This window comes from Colius striatus, chromosome 3 (genome assembly GCF_028858725.1).
Source record: "Colius striatus isolate bColStr4 chromosome 3, bColStr4.1.hap1, whole genome shotgun sequence".
Classification (NCBI taxonomy): domain Eukaryota; kingdom Metazoa; phylum Chordata; class Aves; order Coliiformes; family Coliidae; genus Colius; species Colius striatus.
The window spans coordinates 80,066,557-80,094,333 of record NC_084761.1 but is presented as its reverse complement, the minus strand read 5'-3'; the positions used below and the strand labels follow the sequence as shown (position 1 = coordinate 80,094,333).

Below are 27,777 nucleotides of genomic sequence, written 5' to 3'. Positions count from 1 at the left end.
TATGTTTCAACATTATTTCACTTCTTTATTACAGATATTAGTTGAACAGAGAATAAGTGATTTATGCTTTTCCTTGAAAAATACTGGATCATCTATTAAATCTCCCATTTCAAATATGCTGTAAATAACCAAGTCTTCTCTATTTACATGAAAGCATATTGCCATTTGAATTTCTTACAGTGTTGTTATCTTCATAGTGACATTATATAATGCTTCTGTCTCATTAAAAAATGAGATTAATTAAAACTGAAGACATTTACAGGGATAAAGAAAGCAAACAAAACTGCAAACTGGTACAGCAGCTTACCAAAGTAAAACATTTAGTTCAAGAGTTTATACATCACAGTGGAGCACATTTTTCATAATGTTTTAAATTTCCCAATTTCAGGTGGCATCACCAAGATTTGTGAAGAACTTCAATGACATGTCAATTCTTTTTTTATATTTCAATTAAAGCCATTGTCTTAAACTGCTCTTCTTTAATTAAAAAAAAAAAGGTCAAAATCCAAATAAACCACTTAATTGTTTCCCTGGATACTTAATTATAGGGACTTGTTGAAATTCTCAGCTTTGATTTCAAATGGGAAACATTTCAAAGACAGGAAAAACACTACCTGAGAAAGCAGTTCAACCTACGGCAGAAGTGAGTGAATTACTTGCAACAGACAATTTATTGTGAGACCATAAAAGGCAGAGGTTTCTTCCTCTCAGAGAAGGCAACTGCTATTTTCTTCATTCAGTTTCAGGACATTATTCACCAAATGCTTATTTTAGCTGCTACCATACACCTCCCTAAACTCTTGTAACAGTAGCTCTAATGTTGGCATTCTGGGACTAACCATCTATATCAGTTATTGATACTCACCCAGGCACAGAACAGCACTATCAGAAAGCAGGAAGAAAGGTATCACTAAGGCATTGTGGTTTTCACTGGCTGCTCCAATATTACTGAATACTGAGGCAGTGAGCTGCAGTTTTGTCTCCCAAGCTTGTGGGAGAGCTTTACTGACTGGAAAAACCGAGGTATAGAATGGTCTCAAAAAAATAAACAAAAAACCCAAGCCCCAAAACCAAAGAGAGAGAAAGAAAAGACAAGACATGTACATCTCCTAATAGCCAGCCACAAGGACTCAGTGGCCAAGTCATATACATTTCTCCTAAGATGAGTTTATGCTGTGCCTGTCACCTGGGGAGCCAAACCTTCCCAACCTTTAATCAATCTAATGTGGAACTGGAGCAGTAACAATGTAGAAGCTGTAGTTCCATTTAAGCTCAAGATACAATGGACCTCACTAAATGAGAGTACCTTCATGATGACAGGCATAAAATTAACTTCCACATATTAACAGCATCCCTTGTATCAATTAGTTTGAACACTTTGGGTAGACAATCCTTGCAAAAGCACCACTGTTTTGATGGAGGAACTTACAGAGGGCTCGGAAGGGAATGTGTCTCAGATACCGCCAGAGTAACTGAACATTTCCTGACCTTTAGAATTCATTAACTATGGTATCCCCAGTATTACTGTTACAGACAAAAAAGTGTCTTTGGACATGAAGCTCACTTTGAACAGCCAACAACAAAACCTACATACAAAGTAGTAATTGCATTTATGAATAACTGTAAGTTTTGCAACCTACAGCACTGTCACTTCAGTCATACAGAACCTTTGCTACAGGACCAGCCTCTGAATCTGTTGTTTGCTTAAAGAATTCAGATCAGCAACTGAACAAGAGCCACAGAAACAACAGTGCCAATGGCAAGAGACACTTCAGAAATGGAAGTCTATAAATTTTAACAACAATGGCCTAAAAATGCCAAAACAGCCTCAGGTCTTACTGGTTCTTGAAACTGTTTGCATTAATCCCACAAGGCATTCCTCCTTCTTATCAGTGAGTCTCTGACCTGATTGTCCTGTCAAAGAAAACATGAGATGGAAAAAAGGAGAAAAAAAAAAGAAAAGGAGAAACAAAAAACCCCAACCTCTCCACTCCACAACCCCTCACTTTTGTTATTAAATTCCTGTGGGTTGCTGAACTATGCAAATACTGAATATTGACAGGATATGAGGTATTTTATGTTTTTCTTTGCCACTGAGGGCTTTGATGCAGTTCATGAGAGGTAAGAACACCTGGAAAATGCCGCTATTCCAACTCTATCATTTCCTCATTTCACAAGGGTTATCCCAACATTTATACAAATTTTCAAAATTAAATTAAAAGTGGTAAGTATGCTGAAGAGAAACAAGAGGTACTTGGTGAGCAGTGAAATGTTTTTTGCTGGATGGTCTAAACCAAGAAAGGAACTCAATCACTGACACGGGAAACCTTATTAATCAAACACACATGAATAAGCACTGCTGAACACTGGTCCAAACTGTCACCCACAGACTGAAAGGCCAACTCAAAGTCCTTAGAATGTCAAGCTTTACTTAGGCAAATATTAAGTGTGTTTATATGCTGCAAAAACCTTGTGTCTGGCCCTCTGTCTTAAAGAGAGTATTGCCTACTTTCTCTATACTTCAATTTCCCCCAGCTTGTCTTTGTTGTTGTTGCTTTCAGATCAGGAATAAGCATTCCACGCTGCAGATTCACAGTGCTAACCCAACACAGACCTGACATACTTCAAACAAAAGTGTGTCTTCCCGTCTTACTGAATCTGTATCTTCTAGTCTTTAAGTTGTTCTGTGCCTATATTAGAATTACTTATTTCATTGACACACTTTCCTTTCTTTGCTTCTTTTCTAAAAGTCTTCAAACACTTGTCCAGTCTCTTTATGAACACATCTACATCTTGCTTTTTAATTCCAATCGCTGAGGCAGCATTGAGGTAAGCACAGGGATAGTCATTTGCGTGTGACATGAAGCCTTTAAAAGTGTAGTTATTCACTGTTTGTTCAGATCCACGGGGAACAACCCTGAAACAAACAAACAAACGAAATTGGGATTCACTTAAAAGTTGCTGTGCATATGTTATGTGATAACCCATGATGAACACATTTACACAAGTTCCTACAGAGTGCAATATCTGCTAACTCTAAACAAATTACTGCGAGCAGTGCCCAAGCATCACTACAGGTGGCAGCAGTAGCAGATTCTGTGTATATGTGCACGTGTTCCTTCCACTCTTCAGTTAAACTATGGTCCTTACTACCGCTGTTTATGAACTCCTCAGCGTGGGGGGAAATACATCTGCAGCAAACTTTCCTATTCTATAACAAGCCTGAACTATCTGACCTGTCCTGTCTCTGAGTTGGGTCAGGTCAACTCGCCTTAGGCAGCCTGGTGACCGTGACCTTCCCAGGATCACCACATCAACAACAGCCTTAATGTAGACACCAGCCTGCCATAGCATACTTGCAGTCCATAATGTCTGGGTTCAAGTGATTCAGAGAGCTCAGAATTCCAAACTTCCTCCCCCAATCCTTTTGTCTCTACTGCATCTTCCTTTTCCCCCATCCTACAATGTTAGCCTCATATTCATTCCCTCCTTTTAGTGGATACTTTTTGCCACTGCTTTTACCTCTTCCTTATACTAAGAATCTCCACCTATTCCATCCTATTTCTCAACCCTTTCAGTACACATCCATTTCCTGATAAATCAGGACTCTAATCCACATCCTTACATGTTAAATGCATGACTCGCCTTCTGGCTATAGTTCAGGCCTACACAAGCAGCTAACACTAATCAACTGATAAGAATTTACTACCACTATGGAGACATTACTTGCAGTTCATGAAAGAAACTGCATTCAGACAAATACCGCAAGGATTAGACCCTTCTACAGCTCTGACCACAGGTTATGCAAAGGTCTGTATATGCTGGCAAAGTCAGGAGCTGTTCTTCCTGTCACCGACACTCAGTACAAGCACAACATGTGAAATCTGTTGAGAGGCCGGGTCAAAGAGTGGATGTACTACACCACAAAAGAATTACATGAAAAAAAGGAAAGACCTCAAACCTTTATATTAGGCAAAGAATTGGAGAGTTTTAACTTCAAAAATTGAACCTCCTGAATCATTTCAGCCAAAGATGGCTGAAACTGCAGGACAAGCCAAGGTTAGGATGGGCAAACTAAAAAGAGCGTCTAACTACAGTACACACAGATTTACTGTCATTCATCTGCGCAGGAACTGGAATAATCCAAGCTAATGAAGCATATCTTCTGATGTGGAAACATTCACCTCTGATACAAAAAAATGACATTAAGTCTATGGCAGAAGTTAGCACGGCAGCAGTAATATTCAGATTAAGGAATCCTGCCACAACAAATTTTAAATCATTCTCTTCTTCTGAAACGTTTAAACTAGAATCATTAAAAACTATTTGGCTGCATTTCCAGATCCCAGTGGCTCTCAGAATAAATTCAGCTCTGACTGGCTCAGGTTGTAGATTTAAAAAAAAAAAATTCTTTCTCCTTCTTTTTAAAACAACACAATTAGTTCTGGAAAGCAGGATTTTCTTCCATATGACAAAACGCTATGTAGGGTATTAAAAGCTTATTCCCCTGACATCCAGCACAACCATATTTGCGCTGCACTAAACAGAACAGAGATCTTCCCTGAGTAGCTTAGAAGCTACCTATAAAATTAGACAACAGCTGGGAACTAAATAAAACCAAGGGGTATGAGGGAATAATGACACTAAATTAAATAGGCATAGATTATCTATTTAGCCTACCAAAGCTAACAAAGTGGGCCTCATTGCTATCTCAGGTAGTATCTTACACTAGTAGTAAGAGTGATGAAGAAGAGTGTATTACTCTCTGACTTGTTACTGTCTAACTGTAATCATGAGACAAACAGGTATAAATCAAATATTACAGGATTTCAGACAATATATGCTAATACAATCCACCAAATTTCTCAAATTCATAGCACACTCACCTTGCTCCAGAAACTTGTCTTGTGAAGAGCATAGATCCAAGCTGGGTTACAGCAGCATCATTATTTTCATCTAGATTTTTCAGTGACATGGCTAAAATAACAAAAGGTCAGGTTACAACTAGTACAAAGCTTCTTTTTCTCCAAAAGGAGAACCACAGGGGACAAGCTGTTTTCCAATAACAAAAAGTCTAGCCAAATATTGGTGTTCAAAGGGAAAAAAAAAAAAGAAAAAACAATGCTACATTTCATAATATTTTGATTTTGTCACAAGTTGTCACAGATTACTTCTTCCTAAGGCAGATTCTGTCTGCACAGGTAGGCAATATTACTTCAATGCTCAGCAGAATTTTGGGTTAGAACAGACACCTTGAGTAGGAATTCCATCTCTTTTGCAGCACTGCAAGATGATGGGCAAAATAATTATACATCAATTTATTTTTACATCTTTTTTTTTTAAAGAAAGTATTACTACATGCTGATCTCCTGCCTGCCTTGATTACTATAAATAAGTATGTTACACAGCAACAATTTTGTAAAAAAATACAGGGCCCAAGTCACCACTCTGCTTTTATAGCAGGTTACCTTATTGGGTTCAATGGTTTCATTTCAGCCTAAGAAAAACTTAATGGAGTGTAGTGAACAATGTTTAATATATAGAAACTCTAAGTGGAAGTGCATTATGAATGCACAGTGTATTAGAATATTTTTTTAAAAGATAAAGCCCAATAATTACCTAAGGAAATGGGGTTATGTGTTGTATCTAACAGTCTCTCATTGTGGTCATCTGCCAGCCTCTTCAGCTCACTTGAAAGGTAGGAAAACATCTCCTGGGAAAAAAAAAAAAAAATGAAGTATTTTTGTTATTAGCTGTCAAACAGAGGAAATAGCAGCTATTTCACGAAACTGTTAAGTCTCCATTATATCCTACAGGAGCCCAGCTGATTCTCCTTTCATGTGTACCAAGCAAGCAGACCAGACAATTCTCTGAAATCATTCTATAAAGGAACAGCCCTATTTCCTGAACACAATTCTTTCCCCTCAAGCTGCTACAAAGCTCTCTGTCTGGTGTAATACATATGCTTGGGACGTCAGTCATTCTCTCTCTGGCCTTGGAACCTAGGGAACTAAAATCTTGATGAGATCCTCACTGCATAACAAGTCTTACTCCATCCTGCTCCTGCAAGAACTTCCCCCCTCCCCAGCCTCCTGAGCCACAGAGAATTAACTGTTACCATCACAGCCAGCCACATTATGGCAGAGTGCTCCTTTCTCTGGTTTCTCTGTGTTAATATATACCAGACTAAAAAGTAGTAGATCATGATACCATGTATAACACAACTAGCACAAGTGCACAAACTTCTTTTCCTGTATGAGAAGGGCAACACAGTCTCCTCAGGAGAAGGCTCTGCATAGGCATTTGAATGCGTTTTGCTTCACGCAATACAGACTCTGCTGAGAACTCAGCCCTACTGTGCAGCCAGTCCTCTCACTGAGACCGGCCCCTCCTGTTCAAGCCTGCTAAAAGAATGGAGATAGCTGAATTTCTGCTATGGCTTAATTAGATTGCACATTTATTGTGCAAGTGTCATAAAACTGAGATTCATAAATGTTTTGGCTCAGGCACGAGTCATGCCACACATAAAAGGCTGCTTCTCTTACTTCATCCGGATTTTATTTCCCCTCTCTTCTCCAGCAGTAATCTGTGATAACCACTCATGCTCTTCCTCAGTTTAATACCTTCCTCTTCACATATCAGCTCAAAACACTTATGGACAGAGTGAGAATAAACATTCTTCTTATTGTATCCTTTGACTTCTTTTCCCATCCTTTTTAAAGCTCAGCCTCTCATAAAAAATAGCAAAAAGACACAGATACTGGGTAGTCTTTTTAAAAGATAGTAAACACTAGATTTTTCCTCTTTCTGGTCATAAAGATTGTGCTGCTCATCTGCTTCAATGTGACTGCCTGTTTAAGCATCCTCATCCATCTCTGGACCTGACAAGTGATTTTTCATTCTTTAAATAGAGTTGCCTCTTCTGTTTGTAGACCAGTATCCTGCTCTGACCTGTGCACTCTGACAGATACAAATTATAGCCTGTGAGCAAAATTATGTCTTTGAACAGAACCTCCCAAAGGTCTTACGAAACCAAATGAGCTTTGTGGTAGCAAAGTTAGAAGAATGTTACAGCTGTTTTTCTTGAGCCACTGCAATCTCACTTCACAAGTGACCAAACCAACACTGCTCCTGACCTGTTCCTTCTAATAACCACAGAATGAAGTCAGTCAGATAGGAAAAGGTACAATCTTACTGTCTAAACGAATTAGGCCATTGATGCAACTATCAACAAGAGCAGAAAGCTTCTGTAATACTTGGAACAACAATAAAAATATTGGGAGGCATCTGTGGTTACATATCAGAACCTGCAATTTGTGAAAACTCATTCATATTTTTCAGAGGCATTTGTAAACCAAGCGATTTTATTATTTCAATTCATCAGTTTATTTACAGTCCACTCATAGAAGTTAAAGAACATTTATGTTTGCAATGTTCAGACAGACACTTTTGCCTTTCTTCTGGTCCCTCACCAAACATAAACACGTTATTTATTTGTTATTTGCCTTTCACAACAAGCATTGCCAAAGTGTTAGCCATTTCACTGGGTTGTTTGAGGGGTTTTTTTTTAATCCAAAGCATAAACTGATTGGTGCTCCCTCTGTTGGTTATTCTCCTCTACAACCAAAGCAAAGTACTACAGATAAACACATAAATTGTGTCTGCTATGGAGATACTATTGGTGAAATTAGTACTGAGAAAAGCCTGTACTGGAACGGGAACAAAGTCCTAATTTTTTTGTGTTGCACCTAAGGAATTCTCTATTGCATCTCTTACAGTATTTATTACTGTAAAGACTGCAAGTTAGTGTAACTAGTTACCCATTGTATAAATGTATTAAGATTAAATACCTAGCCTTTACATACACAGGAATTTGTTAGAACAAGGGAGAATGGAAAGACAGCAAAAAAAAAAAAACCAAATCCAGTATGAATTTTTATCAGTTTGACCGAAGCTACCTGAATACAAAATCAAAACTTCTTATTTTTATGAACAACACTACTTATCCTTCTACTAGAAGCCCTCTAGATACTGTATAGTTCCAGAAGCTTTTTTTTCCAGATTAGATTAACAGCCTTTCCAAAACCCAATATTTTTGTAAAGTCAAATCTATAACGAACCTCTATTATAAAATATTTCTGTTACATGGAAAATTTGTAAGCACTCTAAGCAATTATATACAACTGAGCACTTACATAATTGATTTTCTTGTGGTAGGCACTCAAGTTTTCTCCAATGAAGCTAACCATTACACTAGAGTTATATGGAACAACTCAGGCACTAAATGTCAGGTGAGTTTCGTTACGTAATTCACTGCCCCTCCTTAGAAAACTATCACAAAATTCCACAATCTCACCAGGGTAGTGAAATGAATGCTAAACTATGTGAAAATGTCTTGCACCACTTCTGGTCTTTCTAGCACTTCAATCACAAAATTACCTCAAAGAATGAGCCAACAGTGGTATATCCATCCAACGTGCCAAATTACTCAATTATTTGGACAAAACAATTTGACATTTGTACATGTATGATATCTACATATACCACATACCTTCATGTATAGATTCTCTTGCACTGCAAGATCAATAATTTTGTTCTGAATTTCTAACGTGCCAGAAAAAAATTAAAACTATGGGATTAATTACAGAACCTTTAGATTTTCACATCACACAAAAGGAATCTAGCAGAAGGTGCCCAGTAAGTCTTGCCAACCTGATATGGTAACACTAATGCTGACAATCGCCACACTTCTATTTTTTTAAAAGGTCTTTTCTAAGAACAACCAATACAATTTATCTTCAGCACTTGCAAGACCTTCAGATCAGGATCCTTGTGGGCCATACCTCTCCAATACATGTTTTAAGTCAGTAGGCCTCTTTGAAACTTCCATTAATATCTGACATTTAATTAAGTACACAACACCATCTAGGACAATTATTACATTCAGTTAAACTGTCTTGCCTCCAGACACTCTAAAAGTGTGAAATATGTAGAACCATATTCATAAAGGAGAATCCTACAGTATTCCCACACATTTGACAAACTACAGTGTAGCAAACTGTCTAGACAGAAAGAAAAACGAAAAAAAAAAACCAGAGGTGTAACAAATGCCTGTTTTATTGGAAGAATATTTGGTCTTTTACATTTTTAATATCCAGCATTGAATAGATTTTCTCTTATTCTGAAATTCAATCATAAGTAGAGCAGCAATATAAGCTCAAACTGCACTGTACAAATAATTTATTCTTATCAGAATAATTACATCAGTGATAAACTACAACACGTAAACCCAGTAGTTTACTGAATTGTAAAACCCAAACAATTTCCTTCCACTGGGTATGATTTTAAATATTTCAGATACATACTCCATAAGGACATAAAAATTATTCCAGTTAATCACTCTTAAAGAGTACACAGACAGATGGATATAGATATAAAAGCTCCATCACGTCCCAAGCAACATAAAAACACTTCAGGAAAATCAGAATTATCTCGACTATTAGATTGTTAAGGAAAGCCTAATGAGGAAATCTGTAACTGCTGAAAACAAAATGAAGCCATCATCTCTTCAGTAATATCCATATAATAATTAGTTAAATGGATTAAATGGCCTACATTGGAAAACAGTTAACAGGTATTAAACTTGATATGAGGGTCCTGAATGTAAATCCTGAATGTAGAGTCCTTGCTCACTATCAGTTCTGAGATGATAACTGAAGTCTATCATTTATTCTATTACACATTGTAACTATTACATTTTTTACACGTGTCCTGGTTCAGGCACACACATGTACCTGAAAATAAAGAGTCTGAAGACCTGGCATTGGAGAATGTGGTACACAATGTAACATGTACTGAAGGAAATCAAAGGAGTAACTACAAAAAGATGACCTTTATGCAATACTATGAGTTCTTTAAAAGCAAAGATAATAACAAATTTGACTATGGATCAGCTGCCATTATCTGCACTAGAAAAAAAAAAAAAAAAGGACCTACAATCCCCTCCTGAGATCAGAAAACCACTGTTCTAAATACCACAGAAACATATGAAAAGGAGTACTTCAAATTTAGAACAAGAGAGAAAACATTAATATTGGTGGTCTTCTACTATCCCTTCTATGAAAAAAATCAAGGCTAAATATGACTGTTGAAAGCATTTCTTACTAAGCTTTCATATATGGTCACCTTTATTCAGATACAGCATGTCTGTGTTGCACTTCTGCTCTCAGATTGATTGCACCATTTTACTCTTTCATATCATAACATATAATCCCATACTCTTGGACAACTGCACACTCCATGACTGGCAGCTTGTTAGAAAATCCTACTTCATGTACATGCTCCTCTTCCTCATATAATGTCTTCCCTTCCTACATTCAACAGTTCACCCATGTAAAAGAAAAACTGGGCAGACTATTTCTTTCCTTGGTTGTGCAAGATTAATAGCTTCTCAGTAATGTTCTGGTCTTCCTGGCTTAAGCTCAATCAACCTGAAGTAACACCCATGTGAATAAGGAAAAGGTAAAAAGAGAAAGAAGAAAAAAATACTCAAAGTTTTTTATAGCTGACTTTTTGTGTGAGTAGGTGTAGCTGCACCAATATAGAAAGGAGTACTCAATGTCAAGCTATAAATAGCTCCTGCTGGGAGCCTAATAGCTTTGCCTCTGCCTTCACACAGAACAGGCAATAAACTGTCACTATTACATTTTTACAATTCAGGAACAAACAGATTTAAGCAAAAAAAGGTTTCTATTTCTACAGGAAATCCAATAAAAGAAACATATTTATGCCATATGTTTATAGAATATACTCACATTTAAAATAAAAAGAACTGAAGTTGTAAAAAAGTAATGCTTTATTCACTTTAGAACTCTACTTCCAAGAAAATGTCATGATTCAAAATATACAGCTAATCATTAAAACATTTTATTTATGAAAGGGTTATTATTTATAACTTGGGGAATATTTATATTGCCCATTATGTACCTACTACCAGTGTAAATCTAACAAAATCAGCTTTGCAGAAGACATGATAAATTTACTTGAGATTCTTTTGGACATGAGAGTTGAGGAGGAAAAAATACAATTTACTTTTAATGAAGCCACAACCATACTTAGCCCGAATAAAACATTAGGGACTGCACTGCAATAATGGCAAAAGTGGTAACTGCTTTCATTGCCTCATAAGCCATGTTTTCACTTTAGTTGCACAGGTCACTTCTTAGCTAAGGCCACTAAGCTAGTTTGGTTTTCCATAGTCCAGCTATTCCTATGGGATCTTAATTGCATTACAGAATCTCTGGATGCCTCTACAAATAGACAGAAAGAAGTCACAGCATTCAATACTATTGCCCTTCCAGCTAACCACAGGCATCAGCAAGCTGTCAGCAAGAAACAACTGAAACGTAGTTTATAAATAGAATAATGAAACAGATGATGTAAGATCTTAAAACTATTAAATTAATAGAACTTAATTCACAGTGTTTGCTTACCTAAAACTCTCTACAAAAAGAATCCTCTGAATTTATAATATATAAAGATTGAAAGTGAGGCCTGTACTACATCCAGGACTAACATCTCAAGATGTACAGGTTCCAACCTCAGACCATTTGAACGTTTCTGCAATGCAGTTATACCCAACATAAAACATACAGTCTGCAAGAGGCGAAGAAGAAACGTAGCTCTGTATCTAGATGAATACCTGCAATGACAGTATTTTTCTGGTTTTGTAGCCATGAACAGTATTTATAACCTAACTGGAAGCTATGACTCTCCACAGAACATGATATACAAACTTTTATTTAAACGCTATCATAGCACAAAGGCAGAGTAGGGCCAAATGAAATGAGCAGGGACCCCTGGGTTGTGTCTGATTTCACGCTTTAGTCCTGGAAGTGGCGTGCCCGTGATAACACAGCACAGTACTTCTCAGATCAAGCTTTTTATGGGCAAAATTCTACTTTTGTTAGGCATACTTTAGAACAACAAATATGAACACAGTACAAGATAGTACAGAACCTGACCTCGGCTTAGCTTTCTTGTTTGGAAAACAACATGGAAATCATGCTGACTCTCTCAATTTAGCCAAGAATTACATCCTACTGCCTTTCCAGATTCAGAGTAGTAAGCTCAGAAATTCAACGGCTTTTTCTAGACAGAAAGTGGATGTACTACACGAAGCAGTTTTGAACAAGGCTTTGTCAGCAGTCGCTTGCCAAAAAACTTACCTTTCTTTCTTTCAGCAACTGTTTGTAGCCACTGGCACCGAGAGAGAGAAGCGTGATGAGGACATCTAAGGAAGGAGACGCGGATGCTCTTCCTGGAGAAGAACGCACAAGATACAGATTAAGCAGGCAAAGGTGCGCGGCCGGCGGGGTGCGGCCGGCGGCGGCGGGGTCCGGGGCAGGGGGGCGGTCACCTGGGTAGGCCCTGCTGACCTCCCGCACGAACGGCTCGCTGAACCCGGCGATCACGGCGCCGCCTACCGGCACCAGGAAGTTTTTGTCCAAGCTCTGCACAAAGGCGTCGATGCGGCCGACCCGGGCGCCCTGTGCCGCAAAGGAACAAGCGCGGCGCGCCGTGAGGGGCCCGTGAGCGCGCCGTGACCACACGGCGCCGCAGCCCTCCCAAACATCACTCCTCAGACTCTCTCACCTGTTCTATTTGTGATGGAAAAGTATAAACCGCAGTATTACCTTTTCTGACTATTGTATTACCACTGCCTGCTTACACAGTACCTTACAAATTCCTATTCTCTTGCGATTTAAAGTATTTTAGCTCCTGCAAGTCTAAGCGTAGCTTATTTTCAACAACCACCAAAACCAAACCCCTTGGAATCGAATGGGAATTGGACAACCCAGACCATTTCACAGATTCACACAGTAAAGGGCTACAGGCTAATGTTGCATTAGCAAAGAAGGTTTTTCTTGATACATGTATAAATTCACACTAAAACAAGAGGGCTGTGACAGCACTCCTTCTAAGGCTCCTTGCAAAAATAAAGATCCAGATTAACTTCCTACAGCAAATTTCCCCACTTCCCACAAATCAAAACATCCTTATACCTAGCCACTTGGATAATCTTAAAGGAAAAAATGCTGATTCTGCAGCACATCTTCAAGTACCGTGAACTATACAATCTGAAAGTGTGCAGCATAACAGAACCTGAAAACCATATTAAAGAACATGCAGGTACATACACATTAAAGCACACCAAACTAAATCCAAGAAATAGAGACAGAGTTAATACCTATGGTGAGAAGTGAAAAGAGCAGATCCAGCTAAACTACAGTTATTATTTTTATGTTTTAATAGCTTAGTGTATGTGAGATAGGAAGAAGCACTCAGATTGTCAGCTTTTAGATGGGAAGACAAATGCCAGCAGCTGTCATTTGATTTAATTGACAGGAGATCACCAGAGGAAAAGCATGACAAATGAAACTGTCTCAAAAGCTCTTTCCTGTGATACTCTCGCAAGTTCTGTTCACACTGTGCTCAGCATGTACATATTTGTAAGTAATCATTAATAACCACTTCCTCATAGACAGTACATTTTCCACCACAGGAAACTTTTTTTTTTGCAAATAATTGTAAAACAAATCAGAGCCCAAATGCATACATTTGCATAACCAAAGAACAAACAAACAAGAAATCCAAACAACCTATCACGAAGACAAGGAAAAAAAACCCACAGGAAGTAACATAGTAACAGTTTGTAGCTTTATGGTCTGGAAAGATTATTATTAGATAAATTTCAGACAGTAAAACTCACCAATTCCACATATGCCTTCTTCATATTAGAATGTCACTAAACTTGTACAGGTTAAATACAATAAACAGGTACCAATTACGTTACAAGTAAAGCATATATCATTCTCCGTTTCACACATTACTTCAAGTTTTGTCAAATTCCTTCATACTCTCAAGATTTATAAATGCCAATGTGACATTCCCATCATAATGATATGTCAAGTTGGTCTGTGCCCAGTTAATAACATAACGTCCTCTTAGTTAAAAAAGAAATGACCAGCATTATCCAAATTCATAATAGTTCAGGATCTCCTGGATCCTGTTAAAAAAAATATCTCTCCCTATTCTTTTGATATGGGAAAAAGAGAACAAAGAAATACTGAAGAAACCATGCACACACACTGCAATGAGCAAAACCATAAGAATTCTGAGTTTTACAGCTGATCTTGGGTATTAAGCAACCTCCACTTTGAAGTGACAGAAAATAAACTTTTTCAAACATTAACACTGAACCCAGCTTCTTCAGTTGTTCTCAATGGCAACAATAACTTAACAGTGACAACATCTATAAGGTGTTGCTGTAGAGTCTTGGCCCTCCAACTGAAAATCTCTAACGTGTTTTGTTGAAGGCTTAATCCCTATTCAAGCATGACCCGATATTTTTAGTCAAGTTTAGGAAATATGGTAAGAAAGCTCGTTAAGGACTTTTTTTTCCCCTTTATGCAAGACATTTGAACATACACAAAATGTAAATAAATTTGTGTTTAAAAAAGCACATGATGAAAGTAACAAATATTATTTTTAGGTTCTATTCCCTCTGCTCCACTTTCTCAGAAAATTGTTCCAACACTGGACACACATGGGATTAGTCTCAAAGCTGTGAAACATCCAACAAAATCTGCTAGTGTTGTCTATAGTCAGAGATCTACTTATACTTGTTAAAAAAAGGATTGATTGTAAATACACAGCTCCTACCTGCTGGATAAGATGCATACATTTTGAAGACTGAACTCCATATGCATTGTTGACAATATGGGGAATGTCATAATTAGCACAAATCACAGACAGTTCCTCCAGCCTGTGAGCATAAAATTGTAATTTAGAGAAGCATTGGTAACTGTAACTTGTGTTACAAATCAGATAATTAAAAGACTGAATGGTCTACAAGGAGGTCAGAATGTCCTTCACTGAAAGTTTAGTCTGGAAACCAGTAAACAGATCACAGCTCATTCTGTTTTATTCTTTTAATACTACTACAACTAACAGAGCTCTAGCTATTCACTTTTTTTTTTCCCCCCCTTTCCTTTTCGTATCAAATCTGAAAATGGCCCAATGGAAGTTTCAAGATGTGCCTTAGGAATCAAAAGTATCACATAACAGGAAGTTTTTACATGCTTCTGTTTATTTCAAAGAACTAATATTTCACCCCTTTGGCTGCAGTCTCACTTGCATGTTTCAGATAAACTGATTAGCAGAAAAGATATTCTTCAAAGGGATGAAGAGCCCTAAAATGGCTGAGTGGGGAGATCGACAAATCAAAACTTTAACTGCTCACTCAAAAATCAAGACAACTCTTCGTTTGCCTTGCAAGATCCCTGAAATTACAGTGACCACAGTCTGGACTGATTTCTCAGTCAAACTAGGATTTACGTGGGTGCCCAGGTCAGTTTGGGCAAGGGTCTTTAGCATTTTAAACATACATATCCGTAAATACTCCTTTTTTTGAGGCACTTTATCCATGCTTTATTAAAAAAACAAAAAAAGCAAAAAACCCCAAACCCTTTGATTTTTCTCAAACTTGTGAATATATTTCAGAAATAAAGTCTATTTGAAAAAAAAAATTAAGGCAATATATAGTAATTTAAAGTGATGACAGACATAATTTAAAAGAAAAAATCTGCAAACTCTAAAGCTCCAACGCATTTTCACTCTATCTCCTTCTGTACAGCCTCTCACTGTAATTTACTGACATTCATATAAAATGTGACGGAGTATGAAAACATTTTCCAAGAGGTGACATTCCTTTGCATTCTATTTCTATTACATTGCCTAGTGTCACTTTGTAACACAAAATTCAGCTGCAAATCTCAGATTAAATTTTCTGAGCCTCAGTCCTTAGGAAAACATCATCACCACCGTTTTCTCCCTAAAGAAATCACAAGTATTTGATGATTAGGAAACACCAGTAGCATAACGTATGTATTGATCTTCCACAGTCAAGATATTCGGCAGGAGCTGCATGTCCAATAATTTTTCACATTTATCAACATCCTGAATCCTGAACTATGTAACATTAACAGAATACTTCAGGAAACACAGGGCAAAGTTTTTGCCTTCTGATCTGCTATCTTAATCACAGAGAGTCAAAGGAAAACACTCTGCCTCTTCCAGACTTCTTTTCAAATGCAGGTAAGAGAATTTCAACAAGCTGGAAACATAGAGAGTGTACTGCTATCTGTTTGTCTTTCTCACCTCCTGAGACTTCAAGGAGCAATGAGCTAGTTTCTACAATTACTGAAATCAGAAAAAGTCTCTTTACTTTTCCTAAAAATATTCTATTGAACAATTAGATCCACATTTAAATACAGGATGAGAGTGCCACAGTTTGGAAAGAATATACAGTTATGCAAGGGAAGCAAATAATTACACACAGCATTTGTCTGCTTCCAGGGCTCAAAATGAACCATTAAAAGTGTCATTAGTAGTATCAGAAAAATAAAGCATCAATGTAAGTTTTGCTACTACTTGAGTTTTTAAAAGTCACAAATAGGACTTACAGAAACATTTCCAATTTATACTCTCCTGCTTGTAAAAGTTCACTAGAAGAAATCTTTGCTCTTTCTTCTAATATTAATGAAAGTAACAAGACAGAGTTCTGCTAAGTACATAAATTCACTGAAAAACCCTTTTTTTCCTCTTTAGTTTTCTTTCAAATACAGTAGTTTTGACACAATGCAGCAGGTAAAAGACTGAGAACTGATGCCTCTCTGAGGAAGGAGGTTTATACCATAGCAAATTATTCCCATGAAGTTAAATAATACTTCAAAAGCAAAGCTATATGTACTCAGGCCTAAAACTCTTTACCTCTCCTGACCTTTTAACAACCCGAAGTCCCTTAAAATTTTAAAATACCACCACTACAACTACACAAAGCCTTACAAATGAAAGATATTTAAAAATAGGCATTAAAAATGGTACCCTCCAGAAATACAGAAATACGGTGTTTTCCTTCCTGTGGGAAGATGAATGTTATGGCCTTCAATAGTTGACAGTATCCTTTAATAGAAAGTGCTTTCAAATCCTCCTATATCTGTGGTATATCATAACACAGTGCCACTACCTAATAATTCATCTCTTAGTTGCAGAGGACAAAACAATCGCATGTCAAAAAGAGGAGGCAGATAAGGAAAAGATTCATTTACCTAAGCTACAAAATAGAGCATTCAATTTTGATAGCTGTGATTTAAGTTAGCCAATAAATCTGCAAGTCAACTTCAAGCAATCTTCATAGTATTCTGACAGAATTATATGGGTTTAACTTCCCTCTAGCAACTGGGTTAACCTATGATAAATACTGGAGGGTTTTTTTAAGCTAGGAAAACAGAGTGAAACGTATCTTGCCATATTTCAGAGTCAGTAATGTTTCTTCCATACACTTGCAACTATTGAACTAAATTTTCCAGATAACAAAGTAATTAACAAAAAAGCATATGCTGCAGAGGAACTCTTTAAACATAAGTCTTTTCAATTCTGTGACAAAGTAGAAACGATTAAACTGGAACAATTGATATACTACATTTAAAACCATGAAAAAGAAGACATCTTACTAATCACTCATACTTCAGTGTGCTACATATAAGCTTTTAAAAATATATCTGGTCAGTTGTAAAACCTAATGAATTTGTTTCTTGATAGTTAATTTCATAAGCAAATAAAGCAAGCAGGTTTTGCAAGTACCAATGGTGCTCATTTTGGAGAAAAGACTCAATATACCAAGCACTTCAGCCACCTCTCCTCCAACATGTCATGTTCAGATTGAGAAGTTTTTCAAGTATTTCATAACTCAGCTACTCATTGCAATTACGCCTCAAATACTATTTCCTAGCCATAATCACAATATTCATCTCAGCCTCAGCTAGTGCTTGAATGATATCTTCATAGAACTATGTAAGTTATGTATATGGACATATAGTATTAGGAAAGAATGCAATGTATTTCAAGCTTCTTTCTGTGGTGATTTAACATGAAATTAACTGGAAACTTAACCAGAAATTATAAGAAGTAGCATCATGCAATCAGGCAGCAAATGCCCAAACCAAGATAAGTTACAGCAGGGCAAATCGTATGTTACACTAGTACAAGACATCTGTCCTAACTGATTTCAGGAGTTTCCTTGTATCATCATAACTTAATTAACTGAATAAACAGCAGTATAATACATGAAAAAGTAACTCAGGTAGGGATTTTTAATTTAACTGTAGCTTTTTTTTTTAAACTCTATTAATAGCCTAGGAAAATTCATCATTGGCCACAGTAGGAGAGTAGAAAGGAAACAGTAACGTTAAAATGGGACATTAGCTACTGAAATACTTTTCCTGGACTATGTTTCTATGAAAGTCTACTTTTACTCTTTCCATGAAATTGTACAAAAACCATTACCAAAATGACATCCATTTCACCACAGAAGATCATCATTAACCTCAGTTATATGACAGAAGGGAAATCTGTGTTATTCTCACATTTTTAACATGCTTTTCTGAAAGTAGAATATTGTTTCAACCTGCCATTTTCCTTAAGCAAGGGGACTGTAGTATTTTTACTAACTGTTGGCAGTTAGCAAGACTACTTACCTATCAGGCACCCTTGGAGCAAAGCAAGATGTTGTAGAATGCACACAAAGAATATTTTCAGCACCGAGAGTCTTGATTTTAGCCTCCACTGCTTCAATGTCTGTCCGTAGCTCATCACCTTCTAACACATTTTCTATCACCACAGGCTCAAAACCTGAACAAAAGCAGCGAAACCTGAAAATGTATCATCAGATCTCTGACTAATTATTGAGGTTTAGTTCCAGTACAAACTTGAAAAATCTTGTTTATGTTGTTTTAAGAAATTTTTCAGACTTGCATTAGGAACACAAGATACATAAACTGTTTATTGTACAGTGTCTATATCGCTAAAAACTATAGTACTCTTGTCAAACATTGGACCTCAGACACAAGCTTACCTTATGTTCTTTGCATGCAATAGCAACAGGTTTGGAGATTGTTTTAAAAATAGATCAACTTCTTCCCTCTCAACTAAAAAAGTGTTTGGGTGGCATACTTGTAAAACATTAGCAACCTAAAACAGCCTCTCTAAGAAAGAATGCCTTTGGATGTAACAATGCAATCATTATGAATTGGCTTTGCTCACAAGCCTCTGCCTTATTCAATCTATAAACTTCCAAATTAATTCTTCAAAGACAAAATGTCCATCTTTGACCTCATTTTGAAAGGGAACTCTGTCATATAATAAAATCCAAACTATTTCCCAGGTCTTCTATTTTTACATTTCCAGTTTAAGTTTGTATTTAAGATGTACAACAGATGAACCTCATAAGGTTGTTTCTCAAGGACTTGTATAAGAAAAAAAGAAGTTATTAATGCAAAGGGTTATCGATGTATTAAAAACCATGCAAGTGCCCCAGAATGGTCACGTAGGAATTAGGGTTTCTCTCCAAAAAGGTGGCAAGAGCAATAGCCCAACTAAAGTACATCCACACTAATGCATACAGAATGAGCAACATACAGGAGGAGCTGGAAGCCACTGAGCAGCAGGAAAACTATGACACAGTTGCCATCATGGAAACCTGATGGGATGACTCACACAACTGGAATGCTGCAATGAGTGGCTATAAACTCTTCAGAAGGGACTGGCAAAGGAGAGGCAGTGGGGCAGCCCTCTAGGTTAGAGAGTGTTTCGGTTGCCTGGAGTTTAATGACAGTTATGATACAGTTGAGTGTTTATGGGCAAGAATTAGAGGGAAGGACAAGGCAGATACAATGGTGGGAATCTGTTATAGACCACCCAACTAAGATGAAGAGGCAGACAAAATATAAGCAACCTGGAGAAGTCTTGTTGTCACTAGCCCTTGTTCTTGTGAAGGCCTTGATCTTAGCAGATATCTGCTGGAAACACAATACAGAGATGAAACAGTCTAGGAGGTTCCAGCCCACTAGGAAAAGTATCTTGTTGGACCTGTTTGTGAACAGGGAAGGACTTCTGGGTGATGTGATGGTTGGTAGCCATCTTCACCACCGTGATCATGAATTGGTAATTTTTGATTCCTGGAGAAGTAAGGAGGGGGATCAGCAGAACTGCTACCCTGGACTTCTAGAGAAGAGATTTTGGCCTGTTTAGGAGGCTGGTTAACAGAGTCCCTTGGGAGGCAGCCCTGAAAGACAAATGGGTTCAGGAAGGCTGAACTTATTTTCTAGATCGAAATCTGGAAGGTGCAGGAGTAGGCTGTCCCCATGTGCCATAAGATGAGCTGGTGGGGAAGAAGACCACCCCGGCCAAACAGAGAGCTTTGAGTGGAACTCAGCAGGGGGAAAAAAAGGGAGAGTTTATGCTTTGCAAGAAGGGGTAGGCAATGTAGGTAGACTACAAGGAAGTTGTGAGATTATGCAGGGAGAAAATTGGAAGGGCTAAAGTCCAACTAGAACTTAATCTGGCTACCGTTGTAAGACAATAAAGTATGTTTCTATAAATACATCAGCAACAAAAAGGAGTGCTAAGGAGAGTCTCCATCCTTCATTGGATGCTGTAGAAAACAGTAACAAAGGAAAAGACTGAGGTACTTAATGTCTTCTTTGCATCAGTCCTTAATAGTAAGACCACGTTCCTCCAGGTACCCAGCACCCTGAGCTGGAAGACAGGGAGCAGAATGAAGCTCCATAATCAGTTAGTGACCTGCTACACTGCTTAGACACACACACATCTATGGAATGGATGGGTTCCGCCCAAGGATGCTGAGGGAGCTGATGGAAGTGCCCCAAGCCACTCTCCATCACCTACCATCAGTCCTGGCTCACTACAGAGCTCCCAGCAGACTGAAGGATGGCAAATGCGTCACTCATCTACAAGAAGGGCTGAAAGGAGGAACTGCAGGCTGGTTAGCATGGATGACGTGCTGGGGAAGATTATGGAGCAGATCATCTTGACTGCCATCACACGGTATGTATTCGACAACCAGGAGTTTAGTCCCATTCAGCTTGGTTTTACAAAAGGCAGGTCCCGCTTGACTAACCCCACCTTCTGTGACAAGCTGAGCTGCCTAATGGATGAGGAGAAAGCTGTGGTTGTGGTGTACCTGGACTTTAGTAAGCCTTTGACACTGTTTCATTCTCCTAGAGAAACCAGCAGCTCATCACTTAGACAGGTGTACTTTTTGCTGGGTAAAACAATGGTTGGATGGCCAAGCCCAAGGAGTGGTGGTGAACAGTTAAATCCAGTTGGTGGCCAGTCATAAACAATGTTCCCCAAGGTTCAGCACAGATATTAAACAGTTTTGTTTAGTATCTTTATCAATGAATGAGATGAGGGGATCAAGTGTACCCTCAGTATGTTTGTAGGCGACACCAAGCTGGGTGAGACTGTGGACCTGCTTGAGGGCAGGACCTGGACAGGCTGGAGCAATGGGCTGAAGCCAATTGTATGAGGCTTAACAAGGCTCAGTGTCAGGTTGTGCACTTGTGTCAAAACAACCCCATGCAACTTGAGAAAGAGTGGCTGTCCTGTGGAAAAAGACCTGGGGATGTTGGCTGACAAACAGCTCAGTGTGAGCCAGCAGTGTGTCCAGGTGACCAACAACAGTAGCACCCTGGCTTGTATCAGAAATAGTGTGACCAGTACAACTTGGGGAGTGACTGTCCCCCTGTGCTTGGCACTGGTGAGGTGCCACCACACCTTGAATCCTGTGTTAAGTTTTGGGCTCCTCAATACAAGGAGGACATTGAGGTGCTGGAACATGTCCAGAGATGGGCAATAAAAAATGTGAGGGTCTGGAGAAAAAGTCTTATGAGAAGCAGCTGAGGGAACTGGAGTTGTCAGGGAAAACCTTATCGCTCTCTACAACTACCTGAAAGGAGGTGTAGTGAGTTGGGGGTTGGTCTCCTTTCCCCAAGTAACAAGTGACAGGACAAGAAGAAACAGCCTGAAGTTGTGCCATAGGAAGTTTACATTGGATTATAGGAAAAAATTATTCACTGAAAGAGTTGTCAAGCATTGCAAAAGGCTGTCCAGAGAGAAGTGATTCAGTCACCATCCCTGGAAGTATTTAAGAGATGTTTAGACACGGCACTTAAGGACATGGACTAAACTCTAAGGACAAGGTTTAGTGGCAGATGTGGTAGTGTTAGGTTAATGATTTGACTTGATGATCTTAAAGGTCTTTTCCAACATAAGCATTTATTTTCTCTTCTTCTAAATGCCGGAATGTTTCCACTTTTGTAAGGGGCTGCTCAGAAGGGATGTTGAAAAACAAGAGAGGGTCTATTAAAGGGCTACCAAGATGGTTGCAATATAGCACGCAAAGCTTAGAATAAAAGGCTGTAAGAGCTAGACTTTTCAATCCTGAAGAGGAGAAGGAGAACATTTAATAGCAGCTGCCAGCAAGATAAGAGCACCATACTCTCTGGGGTCTACAGTTTAAGGAGGATGTGAAAGTTCACGAATGTATCCAGAGGACAACAAAGCTGGTAAAAAGGCTGGAAGGATCATCTGAGAGAAACTACAGTTTGAAGTGAGAAAGGCATCAAACTCATTTCCCCAGTGATATGAGTGACAGCGCAAGAGTAAAAACAAATAGAGAAGCTAACACCTCCCATGTTTAAAATAAAAGAATGTGCAAGTCAGACAGCTTGTCATCTTCTGATCACAATTCCTAGGACACATATGCTTTTTGCATAAAACCAGAGAGTCAAACTATGAGCCTTGGCTTTATATCCTCACCACAGTAAATTAGGCATCTAACTCCAAGAGAGATCTGTAACTGCCTTAGTATTGTCTTCCCTACTGACCACGTTGTACACCTCTGTACCTCAGCATATGCCTGCAAGGCTTTAAGAAGACAACTCATATGTGAGATTGCACGTTAGAAATTGGGAGTGGACAAATGCATTAGGCCTTTTCTGGATCTTACTGCAGGCATATGAATTGATCACTCTGCTAGACAAAGTTACTGCATAACCAGTCAGCTCCTTACCTGCAGTTATCATTGATTTAAAGCAAGATTTCTGGTCTATACGTGGCCAAATAATGTATTTTGCCTTTGGTCTCTTGTGCCGTAATGTTAAAAAACACAGAGTTAGACTCATGCCAGTTGCCATAGGAACCACAAAGCAGTTGGTCACTGTCTGGACACCTGCACATAAAAAACAAGCCAGAAATCAACATGAAGAACCCATGACATGCACCCCCTACCCCACAAGAGGTATTTTCAGATTTACACTTACCAGCCATCTTCAGAACATCCAGAACTACTGAATTAGTAAGTTTGTTCAAAAGGCTAGACCCTGCGGCTTTAGGCTGGACTGCAGAAATATCACCTGACCTTCCAATTCCATGGATTAACCTAAATAATAAAAGGTTCAAAACATACGTCAAGTTTTTCACATCCCAAAGCAATAATTCTTGCTGGCTGAAGAGAATTTAATTTGGTAAACAACTGTGGACAATGCTGTATCTAATGCTGGATCAACATCTGTCATAATGAGCTCCATTATAACAAACTACATATATTTGTATTTTTTTTTAAACATAGATTAACAGCTTTCCAGTATGAAAGGAAAAACTTTGGGAAGATCCGTAGTAGCAACATCTTTAGCATTTGGCATCTTCTTTTTAAGCACACCTTAGCACTTCCTGATGTCCACTGAATTAGTGTTATGAACACTGACATGGTCTGATACACAACTCCAAGGAAAACAAAAATCAGCATACCATAGGCACAGAGATATTCCCCTGACAAACGCTTCATTTCCACAGGGCAATGAAATAATACATACTGTGACAAAATGTCCTGAAAGACAGTTAAGTTAATGTTCACTTTGCTCATCTTGTTCTGCATCTTCACATCATCTACTTCATTCTACTATTCAATATTATGTACTCTGCAATATCATCCCTTTCTGCATTCTGTTTATAAATTATATTAATAAACTTGGTTTCTAAATATTGAATATTTTTTACCACCTTTCAGGAGTAGAAAAATCTGAAACTGTTTATAAAATAAGCTTACAGAACTAACTTTATCCGTGGATGAAATGCAGCTGCTCAAATAAGCTAGTAACAATACATTTTTATTTATGGATTTAATTCTGTTTTTGTCTTGGGAAAGGAGAAAATGCAGTCTGATGAGTTCTTGGAATACAGAACTTCTTGGAGCATTAGTTTTACAGCTTAATTTTTTTCCCCATTTCAAGCTACAGGTTGAAATCACCAATAGCTTAATATTAATTGAAGCTTGTATATAATCCTCACTCCACTAAAAATATTTTCTTCCCTCCTTCCTGCTGCTATGTTGTTAGTAGCTTCCTCCTACTAGTACTTTTCTTTTCTGCACGTGTGTCCTCCTTCCTAAGGAACACTCCTCCCTAAGACTGGCCCTTGGAATGTACTAAGCTGAAAGACAGCTTGGGAACAATTTCCTGCTACCTCCATCACTCCCAAAGTTACCTGTAAAACTTACTGCAGAAATCAGCAGAGTGGCAGATGCCTCTGTACCTTCCCTTGCTATTGCTGACACTCATAGATGAAGGCAAGATGCCAGCTGACAGCGTTGCATCAGACTAACAGCAGCTAAGTGCTAGCCCAGGCTCTCTCTGGCCAGAGCTGGGCATGCTTCCTCCAACATTGCCAGACACTCTACCCAGTGTGACACACTACCTTCCTCACCATAGACTTCCTAGACTAGAGAGCAGTACAGAAAACAAAAGTGCCAAACTGATGTATTATCAGCTTTCTTAATTAATTTTTCATGGTACTGTCAGGCTTAAGAAAGCCATTAAACCTAAGTAATTCAACTTCCATATGGTAAAGCTTACTAAATTCCTTGTCTCTAATTTGCTTTTGTGTTAAAACTTTCAAAGAGAAATATTCCAGCAAATTTCACTTTGTTTCACTCCTGTTAGATAAAACATCGTAGCAAGGTTCTCAGCACAGAACTCTGCAAAAAAAAACAGTATATTCATATAGAAATTAATGGAGAGCCTCTAGAATTATAGCATCCAACATATCCATTGAGTGTCAGAGGGTTGGCAAGCTATTAAGAGCTCTTGTCTTTATAGATCTCCTTACTTCATATAAAATTGACTATAGATGGACTGAGTTTTCATGTGCTTATCACCCAGTCACGTTATAAAGACATTCGCGAACATAATAAAATGCAAATAGCTGTTGACTAGGAACGTCTGATACTTTACAAGTCTACTTTGCAGTAGTTTTCAATAACATGCGTATAAAAAGCTGTACAATATTAAAAGAGGCAAGGAATGCACAGATTATTTTAAAAAAGGAAGTTGACTGCATGCTGCCCTTGTTTGTATGCAGTCAACACAACATCTTAAGCACAGAGGATACCACCCTGACAACACACTTTTGTTCCATTCAAGACTTTCCAATGAGTTACTAATGACAATTCAATACAGAAAGTTCCATCAATTCAATACCACACTATACTATTTTTTCTCAAACGCTATCAAGGTCTCAGATAACAAGACAATAAAATATGGGATTGGAAAACATCAATAATAAATCTGAAAAATTCAAATTGCCTACAATTTGTACCTGTAATGCCTTCGGGCAACAAGTCCTGATGCCACTCTTCCTTCCCTCTCACCCACACCACAGTTGCCCAGGAAGTTATTGCTATCCATTATGGCAAGTTCATGAAGGAACAGTTCAATGGTGCTTTCATCCCATCCGTCTTCAGGACATTTTCCCTTAATAATTATAATATAAAGGTAACTATGAAACTTGGAAACTAAAAATGAACACAACTTGACTAATGTTATCCTTCTTTCCCACCCTGAACAGTCCTTTGTACTTTCATTATGCTGTTTTATTCTATCTAATGTTATGAACATGTATTGAAACTTAAATAATGCTTTTTCCATACATTAAATGCAACTATATTAGCATGTCCTGATATTAAAATAGTAATTTTCAACACTTGCAAGTGTTCTTTAAGGTAGACACAAAATTACTGCAGTGCATACATACTAATTACTCCCTAGAAGACTAGAATATTTGAGGTACTCTCTAGGCAAGAGTCTACTACTACAGAGAGAGAAAACTGGATGAAAGAGAGGTAACTATGAGCAGAAATGTATTTTTACTTTAACACTTCTTCCTAGCTGCCTATTTGCCTTTCTAGTTACTATCTACTAGGTAAGGAAACCACTTAAATAACATACCAAAACCTGCAACCAGAAACATGCCTTGTTAGGCTCTTTATTGCAGAAGAAATCCTCAGAGGAAAAGTACACCTTCAAAGCATTACTATAGCAGCTCAACAGTTGTTTCATGTGTCCCAATGACAGTACAATGAATTCAGCAAAACCGATTCACTTTTCTGAAGTGTGGTACGAAAGCTAAGTTTGAAACAGTGGATGACAGGACTAAGGGTGTTCAAGAACTGAAACACTGGAGAATTCACTTATAACGATTTCTGTACATATAAGATAAAGAAATACATTGTTTTGGTGTCTTACAGGTATCATTTTTACCTCATGAAATAATATATTAGCATCTTACTGCTTTTAAAAGCATTTTTAACAGTTCACTGGGCCTTCCTCAGCAAGTGCACGGCCGAAAGAAATCCTTTTTTTTACCCTAGGCGCAGCCTTTCACTCTGGGGCTCCGTAAGTTCTCTGCCACTACGGCAAAGCACCCCGATCTCTCCACAGCCACCTTGCCCTGGCCGTGCCCGGCACCGCGAGAGCACCGTGTCCCTGTCCACTGGCACGGCGGGTTAACGCGGGCGCGACCCACCGTGGGGGCTGCCGGGGCACCGCCCGGAAAACGCGGGGCCCAGCGGACCTTAGCGATGCCAGAGCTGCGCGGAAACGCTTCGGCCGTGCCCCAGCCGGGCGGAAAGCAGGCGGAGGCTGCTCCTCCGCAAGCCCCGGGTCAGGCCCACCACTCCCCGGGCGCCGGCGCCCAGCGGCGCGGCCCGAGCAGGGGAGGTCCCGTTACCTGCTCCAGCAGAGCCCGCACGCGCAGCTCGTGCGCGCGGCGGCCCTGCGCCCCCTGGCGCACGTAGGCCGCCGTCACCAGCCGCTCACTGGCCCCGAAGTTCTCCGTGTTCATGGCGGGGGGGGCTCCTGCCGCCGCTCCCCCTCAGCACCGGCGCGGCGCGGCACAGCACAAGACTGGACCACAGGCGACACGATCCCTTCCCGCCACAGAGGGACGGCCGGACAGAGGAAGCGCGCCTGCGCCGCCGAGTTGCACCAAAGCCCCGCCCCTGAGGAAGGCAGGGCCGCCTCAGCTGGAGCCACCCCTACCGAGGCGGCCAACCGGAGGCCCGGGCCTGTGGGCGCAGCGCTGGTGTGACCGCTGCTGCAGGTGTCTGCATGGGGCTACAGTGCCCTTCGCCCGGAGCTGTTGTTAGAGACATCCATTTTCCACGTCCGGGGTGGGCCCTTCACAGGTAGCGCAGTCGTTGGCCTTCGTCCATGAGAGTGAGAAGTCCACCAAAAACTAGACTTGACCATGAGCAACAAACCTCATCGCGGGTTGTTTTTTCTCTCCGTTCTTCCTAAGTTTGGTATTAGACAGCTGAGAACAGCCACGTAACACCCGTGAAGGCTCTTGTCAACATGAGAACCTTTTCTGTTTCCTCACAACGTTTTTGTGAGCAGGGCGGGTTAGGTAATTGTCCACAGCAATTAACTTGGTGCAGCTGCAGCCCGGCCTACTTGCTAGGGCTGTGGAGACAATACAAACACTGAATTACAGGGAGAAAGACATGCTAGGAGGAAG

General features: G+C 39.1%; 1 protein-coding gene across 1 annotated transcript; it reads right to left on the bottom strand.

The window, feature by feature from the left end:
- SEPSECS (Sep (O-phosphoserine) tRNA:Sec (selenocysteine) tRNA synthase) lies at positions 1 to 27,204 on the bottom strand. Its single transcript, XM_061994241.1, has 11 exons — positions 26,989 to 27,204; positions 25,579 to 25,733; positions 23,247 to 23,365; positions 22,997 to 23,155; positions 18,600 to 18,753; positions 14,725 to 14,827; positions 12,419 to 12,548; positions 12,228 to 12,319; positions 5,620 to 5,713; positions 4,887 to 4,977; positions 1 to 2,917 (listed from the first exon to the last, which is right to left on the bottom strand). The coding sequence occupies exons 1-11, from the start codon at positions 27,100 to 27,102 to the stop codon at positions 2,668 to 2,670; spliced, it is 1,461 nt and encodes a 486-aa protein (XP_061850225.1). The 5' UTR covers positions 27,103 to 27,204; the 3' UTR covers positions 1 to 2,667.
- Positions 27,205 to 27,777: the final 573 nt, after the last annotated feature.